The 10,333-nt window shown below is 39.1% G+C and overlaps 1 protein-coding gene across 3 annotated transcripts in view; it reads right to left on the bottom strand.

Annotated features, from left to right (window-relative positions):
- Window positions 1-3,389: 3,389 nt before the first annotated feature.
- RAB27A (RAB27A, member RAS oncogene family) overlaps window positions 3,390-10,333 on the bottom strand; it is a 29,367-nt gene continuing 22,423 nt past the window's right edge. For all 3 annotated transcript variants that reach the window (XM_038146600.1, XM_038146601.1, XM_038146602.1), the window contains exons 2-6: window positions 9,349-9,521; window positions 7,696-7,781; window positions 6,953-7,056; window positions 6,135-6,258; window positions 3,390-3,949 (exon numbers count right to left, since the gene is read on the bottom strand). In XM_038146600.1, coding sequence (XP_038002528.1) covers window positions 3,751-3,949; window positions 6,135-6,258; window positions 6,953-7,056; window positions 7,696-7,781; window positions 9,349-9,501 — 666 coding nt within the window. In that variant the 5' untranslated portion in view covers window positions 9,502-9,521 and the 3' untranslated portion in view covers window positions 3,390-3,750. The remainder of the gene's footprint in view (window positions 3,950-6,134; window positions 6,259-6,952; window positions 7,057-7,695; window positions 7,782-9,348; window positions 9,522-10,333) is intronic.

Here is a 10,333-nt window from a genome sequence, read left to right as displayed (position 1 = left end):
CAAAGCAGAACAAATTAATACCAGGCTCAAGGCCGCATCCAGTTTAGTTTTTAGTGTCTTCAAAGACTCCATAACCATATGGACAAAGACTCCATAACCTTCCTGAGCTCCTGTTCCAATTTCTGACTTGTATGGTGGCAATCTTTTCTTACTATTTAATCCCAATTTTCTAGAGAGCATTTCTCTCTTGCCTCTTTTCTATCCCTGTACCCTCTGAGATGGGTCTGGCTCCACCCATTAGAGTTCAAGATAGCAGAAAGGTCTCCCTTAGCTTAAAGCTAAGCAAACTCTGTTCTGTCTCTTCCTACCCCTTGTGCTCCAGCCTTCTGATCTTGGTGGCATCTGCTGGACTCACTCCGTGTGTCAATGTCTTTCTTCTACTGAGGTGTCCAAAAGAGGGCACAGAACTCCAGTCAATCTTACAATTACTGAAGATAAGGGAAGACTGACTTTCCTAACCTGCCACCTTCCTTTTACCAGTGCAGCCCTGGGTACAGCTGCCCTTCTCTGCCACAGCAGCACACTTCTGTGTTTTGGTCAGCCTGCTTTGGAATAGGATGCTTATCCCCCTATCTGAAAAATGTTTTTTCAGCTAACACTACTGCATAGGGTCATTGCAGCCATTGCAGCCATTCCCAGGGGGAATACCCAGTGACACTTGACACTTGCCCTTTTTAAACTGAATGACGTTTAGTTCAGCTCGTTCTCTTGCCTGTCAAGGAACCTCTGAATAGCAGCAATGTCCTCCAGCACATTATAACCTACCTGGTAATAGACACTGCTCTTGGTGGAAGCAGTTACTCTGAAAAATCAGGCTCCTTACCTTTGTAGAGGCAATAAAGCTGACAAAATATATTGCTTGATTCCCTTTGCTCCGGACATGTGACACACTCAGATGAGCAGCATTCTGAACGTCTTACGAACATGGAACTGATGTTTCCATTGTCCTCTCTGAGTTTGGGCTCCTCCTGGCATCACCCAGCATTCACCAGGCTCCCGTCTGACTGGTTTGCTCAGTGCAAGAGAGGGTCACCAAGTAGCTCAACCACAGCACAGACCTTGGACACATCTGAACAAAGAATCCTCTCACACGCAGGGATAGTGCAGGACACAGACTGACATTGAACCGAGACAACAGGAAATGTTACAATTCAGTTCAACAGTGCTGGCAAAGTTCATGGCAGGAATGTTTAACTATTTTATATTATTATAAGAAATCCTGGGACAATCCATCTTAATGGAAACACTTCCCAAAACTTTGTTCAATTACAGATCAATGTCTCCATGTGACACTGAATGTAAACATTTCTTGAAATAACAGTTTCAAATCACCTAAGAATTCTTGTTTCTTTGTTTCTTAAAACCAGTACTAGTCTAGTAAGAGCAGTGTAATTTACTGTCAAGAAACATTTACTGTGATTTCTCATGAGAGTTTAAAAGGGAATAAAAGTTTTGTCACACAATAATTCAAACAGATAAATCTTATGGCACATTTCAAAGGCTGACATCAAAGCAATTTTATGTAGATCCTCTTTGCAACTAGTTCCAAATAATAGGCATGACACAAATATGACAGTTTCAGTATTTAATATTTAATATCCAATTTAAACATAAGTATTCAAAAGGAAATATTTTTACACTATTTCAGTAGTCACTTAGCTCAATAGCTGGTTGTGATAATCCTTAAAGTTTTCAGGAACTGGATGGAGCTGTAAGCACAAAAACTCCCATTTTAAGTTAATGCATGACAAAGTTTCACTGCAACCCTCTGAAAACCAAAGAGCTACATTAAAAGAAATTCAGACACTGAAGTACATTGAAATGTATTGTGTCTTACACTAGAGTTTCTTACTCTACTGGTCAGAAACATGATGGTAACTTCAAAAGGCACTCTGAATTAAACTACAGTAACTCCGGTCTACAAGCATTTTAGAAGTGGAGTAGAAAAAACCAGAACCCTATACTCATATAAATTTCTTTTACCTCTGTCCTAGCCCCAGAGCAGTCAAATTATATTGCACTTTTAAAATATTCTGTGTAGGCTGTGATAAAAATCTAATATTTACACATTGTGTTTGTTAAAGAACAATGCATTACTATTTAAAATATTTTAAGAACCAAGTTTAAACACTTATTCTTGTATTAATTAATATAACCAGAAGCTGCATCAAATATTTTTTTCCTTAGATCCTATTCTAGAAACATTTTTGGTCCTTCCTTCAAAAATTTTGTTATGCTGCAATTTGTGTTCATAACTGGTATCAATACTTGCCTGAAATTGCAGTAGTTAGAATATTTAAATAAATAAATACATAATTTCTAAAGAAGCAATAGCTTTGGAGTTCTGTAAACAAGCTGCTCTGGAAGGTTTGTAACAAGACTCAATTTGGCATGTTATGACTTTAATTGGCAATACCTTACAATTATACAACCTCTGCCAGGGTAGAAAACAGTTTGGTAGGCACATCTTATAAATCAGTCTGGGCAAAAGCCCAAAAAATACTGATTATTTCCTAGGTCATATGAATAAATAAAAATGGTTAGAGTAACATGATCAACCAAAAATTACATTTATGTGATCCATAGTTGGGGGGAGAGAAAAGTAACTATATTCTTTTTAAAATACAATCTAAGGGAAATGAACAAGCCATAAATTACAACATGATAACCAAGATGTTCAGGACACAAAGGTTGGCAGAATAAAATGAGCATTATAAATTCATAGAAATACTGATCTACAGGACTAGTATCTTAGCTGCATCTCACCAGAAGTCAATAACCATTCATTTCTCAATCCAAATTTGAAGAAACATTCTCAGTTTGTGTTTGGTAAAACAAATTCAGTGCAAAGCACTAACTCTGATAAAATTTTCCTGACATCTAGGTTGCCCTACATTCCTGGTAAAACATGAGTAGCAATATGAAAGAAACATAACAGATGCACAGTTATGCCATTTACTTATAAATTTACATACATGCATGTTCTAGAAATTCAAATGATGTCAGGAGGTCTCATGAGCTGCATTGGATGTATTTCATATAGTACAGTTGTAGTTTACATGTTCAATTACATGGCATGCCCCAAGTGCTCTGTGTGCACACCTCTGTGCTTCTCTGGAGCTTTTTATTCTGTACTGAAGTGCTTCCCTTTGGTTTTCATCACTGAAAACTGATGGATTAGGAGAGCAAGGAAAAACTACTCTCAGGCTTTTGTGGAAAACACAGGATGTGCTCTTCAAGATTGTTATTAAATGGTGAACTGATGAAATGTTTCTGTTTAAAACCAAGAAGCAAATTGGTTATCTTGCTGTTTGGAAACACCAAGAGCTGTCACAATATCTACTCTAAATGCCTACTCTGGCATTTAGAGTAGTTAATGTAGACTGTGTAGTTAATGGAGACTGTGAAGGGCAACTGCAAACCCTTCAACTCAGAAGCCTAGCCTTTCTGGCTGCCCACAGAGACATGTTTCTGAATTTGGTAATGAAAATTCCTTTCGACCCCTTTCCTCCCAAGCAGAGAATTAGAGGAACATCCAATGCTAAACCAAATTAAACCTCTGTCCCACAGCTCATAAACTGCATACCTTACAGGTGGAGATCAATGTTGTTTGAGAGAAAGCAAACAAAAAATTCTTATCAAGAATTAATATAGCTCATTAAATAACTACACAAAGCGATTTGTCCCGAAGTTAAACAGGTAAGCTGCAACTGTACTGTATCATACACAAGAAAGTTAATTGTAACTGGGCTAACAGCCACATCTGCCTTTTTCTTGCTCCTCATTCAGTTGTTCTGTAGAGCTGTGCCCGTTGGAGCGCACCACCCCTTCAGGGATCCAGGATTTATCCACACATCGTTCCATGCGCTTCATAATGAGGTCAAGCAGTGTTTCAATGGCTCTGCTTACATTATTCCCATTTGCTGCACTGGTTTCAAAATATGGGATTCTGCAGGAGACAAAAAATACAACCTTTCATCATACATTGTCACTCACAGAAGAAAAAAAATATACAGTACTGTACTGTACCACATACTTAGAGCTCACACTAGGACTATCACTGCTACTCCACAGCAGAGAGACACTAAGTGCTCAGTGGTCTGAAATGCAAAAGAAAATAATGAAATGGCTGACTGGAGGTAGGGCAGAAGGGCAAATGTTAGTGGAGTCCACAATTTACAGAGACACTTGTCAGCCTGATTTCCCAAAGTTGTGCTCCTGAGGTCTGTTTTTTTGAACTCTTCCCTGCAAGAGATGCAGTTACTCCAGAGCTGATGTGCATAGAAATCAGTGAGAACACTTGTGCACACAAGGACATTGCAAGAGAAGGAATGCTGCTACAACCATTCCTCCGCAGGCAAGGCACTAAAGACTCACAGTGTGGTGGTATTCATCACTACAGAAGGGACTTTCTTCTATTGACACCATAACTCTAAACTTTCTTAACATAAAAGAAGAAATCTCAGTGCTCAGAACACATATGTCTTTGTCAAGAAAAGTTTCGTGCACCTTGGTTTCTAAAGTATATTGCTTGTTTCTTCACTGTTGTGGGTGAGGACGTTCCACTGTGGATCCATAGGCTTTGGCCTTCTGTACTTAGTGCTCCCCACAGCATGGTGCTACAGTGGCTGCATTTGTGTTACTGCCCGGGAAACTGATACCATCACTTCAGAATTTTAAGTATTTCTTACTTAACTTGCAAGAGCCAATGAGTGGCCAAAAGTCTTTTGCTGTGTCTGTGCAGGTCTCTTGCAATCTGTTTAAAATACATCCCATATCCGTACAAGGCCCTTCCACAGAAGGAGACGTTCACTATCTCACACTTTAGTTACCAGAAGACTGTTCACTGCAGCAGGATTTAGCTTGCCTCCCCTCACAAGAAAGTGACTCCTAGCATCCATCCTCTCTCACCTTACAGGGCAGAGAACTTTATAACTGCCTACGGACGGATGGAGCTTGACTTCCAGCTCACTATTCCTAAATAAGTAATAAGTTGCATTTTCAGCCACAAAGATAAATGCTTCATAAAGTATTTTCAGAAGTCACATGCAAAGAGATTTAAGATATGGTCACATGCTATCTGCTGCTGTTTAAAACTTCTTGCTCCGTCACAAGCAGCTGGTTAAAGTACCACATGCACTTGCTATTGTCTGTGTGACATGGACTGGACTTCAAACAAGCATTTTCACAGAAGGAAAAAGAAGGTATTACTGCACTAAACCATTTCTCTCTCATAGACAGATTGCTTCTGATTTGCCTCCAGTGATTCTTTAAGGCTAAGGCATTCTTTAAGGCTAATTTGTGCCTAGTAAACATCATGACGCAGCAGAAGACCTGCAGAACAAGGCAGCTAGCACTGAGGAGCCAGTGTTCCCACTAATGCCTGTCCTGTGGGCTTTACTTTGGAGCAATTCTACTCTATCCCTCCAGACAAAGGTGGATAAGTGGTTGGAGCACATCATTTAACTTCATTTTCATTTGAGAAGAAGTCCAGTTCATGTGCTAGAAAATTGCTCCACTATGTGAAGTAAAACACAACAAATGCATCAGATGATTTCCTTCAGAAATGTGTTTCTGATTCTCAGTGAAATGCAAAGGGAATCCAAAGATAAGCCCCATGAAAGAGTTAAGGGAGCATAAAAGTACAAATTAATATCTGATAGGAACAAAGATTTCACATACTTCCTTCAGAGGCACATGACCCGTGCCTGGCAGGAAGGGCAAGGGCAAGGCTACCCTGTCTTCCTACTGGTCTGAGTCAGTTTTCAGACTCCCTGGGAACCTGTGAGAGTGCAGATGCCTCAGCACAACTAAGAGCAAAGAAGTGACCCCATTATTCACCTGCCTCTCTAAATTCTCTCTTTTCCAGAAAGTTTGTGAAAATTTACACTGTTTACTACCAAGCAAAGAAGATTACCCAATCTCCTGTGCAACATTACTGCAATAATAAGTACTTATTTTTAAGCAATGAAGAAAATATTAATCTCAGACAGAAAAAAAAGATATCACACCAGCCAGTTAAGCATTCTAAAATGCTTATTCTCACAATAATCTTTCAGTATACAGAAAAAAGCATTACAGAAAATATCTCATTCTGCTCTAAACACAGCAATAATTGGAATAAAGTTACTTACCCATATTTTTCTGCAAGTTCCTTAGCATCTTCTTCCTTCACCATCCTTTGGTCCTCCAGGTCACTCTTGTTTCCACATAACACAATGTCTGGGTTTTCACAGTACGCATGCATTTGTAGCTGACCTGGCAGCACCAACATGAAAAAGGTCACAAGTCACTGCCACACACACTCCCTAGGAACACTAGCACAAACCAAGCCTGCTCTGCTGGCTCACAGCACTTCTCCACGGGCCCTGAGGAGCCAGAGAACAGGTGGGCTTCCACTGTCACATACCCAGTGAAAAACCCAGGGAAACAGAAGCCAGGCAGAGATAGCACAGAAACTTGTGCATTTGCAGCTGACGGAGTTACACTCACTAAGCAACTACAGTGAGCTGCCAGGAAAGGATCTGCTTCCCTCTCCAGATGGATGATGCAGTTTGGGAACTCCTTTGCCTGGATATACCGGCCAAGTAACATTTGCCTTCCATTATGTTTTGCTGACAAAGCTTCAGGTGAGCCAAAATACTTTTGCATAGGCTTCCCACACACTTAAATTACTGAACAGCACCAGAGCCAGGGATAGGATATTGTCTCAGCTTTCTTTTATATAGGTTGAAATCCAAGTTCAGTAGGCAAAGCTGAATTTCAGGTGAGCCCTATAAGCTATCACTAGCAGCTATTACAATTATAATACAACATTTACATTATTTTACTGAGAAAGCCATAAAAACCAGTATTTTAAGCTCTAATTCTCAGTGAGACTTCATATTTACAAACATAACCCCCACGCCCCATTCCACCCATGCAAAGAAAGAAAGAAAAAAAAAAGCCATACTTATCCAGTTCCTGACATTCAGAAAGCTTTGCTCATTTGTCAGATCAAAGAGCAGAAGAAACCCCATGGCATCTCTGAAGAAAGCTGTAGTCAAGCTACGAAACCTAGACCAGCAAAGTGAAATTAATATGCTCATCTGACAAGTGACTTTGAAAACACAATTGCTTACAATCATAGAAGAACTGAGGTAACTTAAGACTGAATGAACCAGAAGGAAATATTCATAGTTGTTTTACTGAGCCAGGGAAGAAAAAGAAAAATTGCTAACATTACTGTGCAGGCCTAATCAAGGCCTAAGGCATCAAGGAGACTTGAGTGTGAGAGCTTTAAACAGTCTTCTTCTTCTATAAAGCATGCCTTCATCAAGATTCAAAAATTAAAACAATAATGAAATTCTAACTTGGAACAAAAATTTATCCCCTATACACATCAGTCCTTGATTTTAAGACTAACAACCACAAGAATGCTAGTCTTTTGATAGGCCAATAGAAAAGAATCCTTTGAGATGCTTTTGCCTGTCTGACTTTCCCAAGACAACATATTTACAGAAACTTAAGAGAACTTTAAAAAGACAAGCTTTAAAAGTGTCAATATGCGCCGGCTATGAAAAAAAAAAGACTAAAAAGCAAGAACTACAGGTTTTGTGTTCTACAGTTGTAAATTACAGTTAGAATTTAATGGGTACTCATATGAAGCTTTCCATTGCTGTTAAAGTAAGCTCCCATTGCAATCTTGGGCCATACCTTTCCTGCCCTGCAGTGTCCCAGAGCTGAAGATGGATCCTCTGTCCTCTGCCACCAACACCATCCGGCCCATTGGGTCTATACACCTGGAAGAGGCAAATTTGCAAGACTGTTACCAGTCCAGCTGCTACAGAACACAAAAGAACTGACATTTAAAGTCATTGAATGCAGCAAAATTAGCACTGCTGATGCACAGATGCCAACTACAACTCAATCCTCTGCTTTGTAAGGCAGAAGTAGTATGAGATACATTTTAATATTGCATCCAATTAAATATTTAAAAATAAGGGTAAAAGGGAAACTGCAAAAGCAGGGCCCAATAGACTAGGGACTCCAGACAGCTATTTAGAGCCACGAGACAAGATTAAGTTTTTGTATTTTGATTTTCTGGGTTTTTTACTAGCTTATATCATGTTCAAAATAAAATATAAGAAAGCAACAATGCAATCTGGCGATGTATTTGTAGTAGCAGCAGAACCTCATTAGCAAACAGGATATACACTCAAGAGATAATGACATCTCTACTTAGCTGCCAAAATGCTGCTGAAAAATTGCTGAGGGTAGATCTTATCAGATCACAGCTTATAAAGCAGAAATTGGATGATAAAAATAAAAGCTGAAGAGTTTGCTCGGCATGAAATAATAAATAAGGGCATTTATTAGTCTTGGAAGGATCAGATAAAAATAGATTCATTTCTTGTATAGAATGCTTCGAGTTTAGTCATCTTCGTTACCTTCAAATGTCATTGTATCTAAGCTTACAAGAGCTACAAACAGATCTTTAGAAGTCCACAAATTCAGGAGGTTTATGTATTATTAAATTCAGGCTCTGAAGCCTAAACCTCATCCTGAGTTATCAAATATGCTGATCAAGTAAACCACCCTGTTTACAATCCCACAAAAGGGACAATGACTTTTTCAAGAGACCAGTTTGGCATTTTACTGAGATATCTAGTCCTTGAACTGCTGTGGTGCATGTTGTGCACCAAAAACCAGCCCGCACAATGCCCATTACAGCATCCAGATTTCTGGACACAGGAAATCACCAGGCTACAATGAAAGACATTTAATGCCTGTATGTAACAATAATAAAGCTTGTGCCAAGTCCATTTCTCAGAGCAGTAAGGACCAGCATCCAATTGGTTATGGTATTCTAGTGCTCAGCTTCATATCAGAAGTACATTTGCTTAGTTTAATAACAATTCAAGGGTGGAAAAAAGCAACCTTATATTTCATAATTTTTCTCTCCTAGTGGTGACTGCTTAGGAAGCCAGATCAGCTGCATGTACCATTTTATCTACATGTTTAAAAAACTGCACCTTTTTTGGGTAGCCATTTCATACCCAGCAAAAACATTTTACTACAGTTCAGTCCTTCCTTGTGAAAGGAGTTCAACAGTAAAAGTGCTACTCCACGTACTGTATGCACTAGTCACAGAGTAGACACACTCATGAACACCTTCTGAGCAGAAAGAAGTGGTTTCTTAGAGTCAGCTCTAACTTCTGGGGAAATGAGTCTGTACACAGCAATGACAAAAACAGCCAGGTCAGATGAGGCCTTTCCTGTCACAAAATGAAGCACACAATAACACTGATTGCAGGCCTACACACAGACAGACACCATTTTCAAGTAGCACATTTCAAACAAACTCACCACTCTCTTTTCCCGAAAGTCAATGCCCACCGTTGTGATGAATTTGGAATTAAATTTGCCATCTGTATATTGGTAAAGAAGGCTGGTCTTCCCTACTCCAGAATCACCGAGCGCTAGGAATTTTATGAGGTAATCGTAGTCCCCATCAGACATAGTGAGAATTCAGGCGGCACCTGAAAAAGCAAAGCAGGAAGGAACAGTTAGTGCAGAGCTCCACCAGGACTCTTGACAAATGGTTAAAATACAAATCACCCCCTGAACTACAAAGAAGCAAATGGTGGGGGCAGTGCTGGGCTCCCTTACACCAACTTCACTTTAAACTCTCAATTACACAAATTACCAATATCAAATGCAGCTGTGACTCAAAAAAGTGCATCTTAGGTTTTATTACATTCCTCTTATTAGAAAGGGAAGGCAACACAATTCTAACTTCTTCAGGCAAGACTGAAAATCAAGGTCAAACTATTCAAGGTATCTGGAACAGAAACTGCAGAACTGTTTTTAATCCTCCTGGAAGCTGGCAAAAGCTACTTAATTGTACTTGCAATGCAATTCTGGTCTCATATTCACTATGGCATTAGTAACATATGAAAAAAAAAATTTCCCGGACTGTCCACTATGTTTAAACAAAATTTAAATTAATTTTCTATTAATAGCTCTTTTTCAGTCTTGAATAAGACTTTCTTCTTGTTGAGGTTTTTTGTTTTGAGGAAAACTCTTCAGTTTTTAAAGTTTGGGTTGTGATACTAGCTACCCATTCAAACTCAATCTTGATCCTGAATTGACATTAAACAAACACACACTTTTTTTTCCATGGCTCATTACACATTTAAGAAATTTCTCTCTTTTTTCTGCCTTTTTAAAAACAACCTTATTCTCTACAGTCTGATCTAAGTGCAGGAACAACTATAATGTGTAACAAAAATCACTGGCAAATTTCACGTGTACTAGAAAAGCTGATGTAAGTGCACTGGCACTTTCCTGT

The sequence above is a fragment of the Motacilla alba genome, chromosome 10 (assembly GCF_015832195.1).
Source record: "Motacilla alba alba isolate MOTALB_02 chromosome 10, Motacilla_alba_V1.0_pri, whole genome shotgun sequence".
Classification (NCBI taxonomy): domain Eukaryota; kingdom Metazoa; phylum Chordata; class Aves; order Passeriformes; family Motacillidae; genus Motacilla; species Motacilla alba.
The sequence above is the reverse complement of the archived record's forward strand: the minus strand, read 5'-3'. Positions and strand labels throughout refer to the sequence as shown.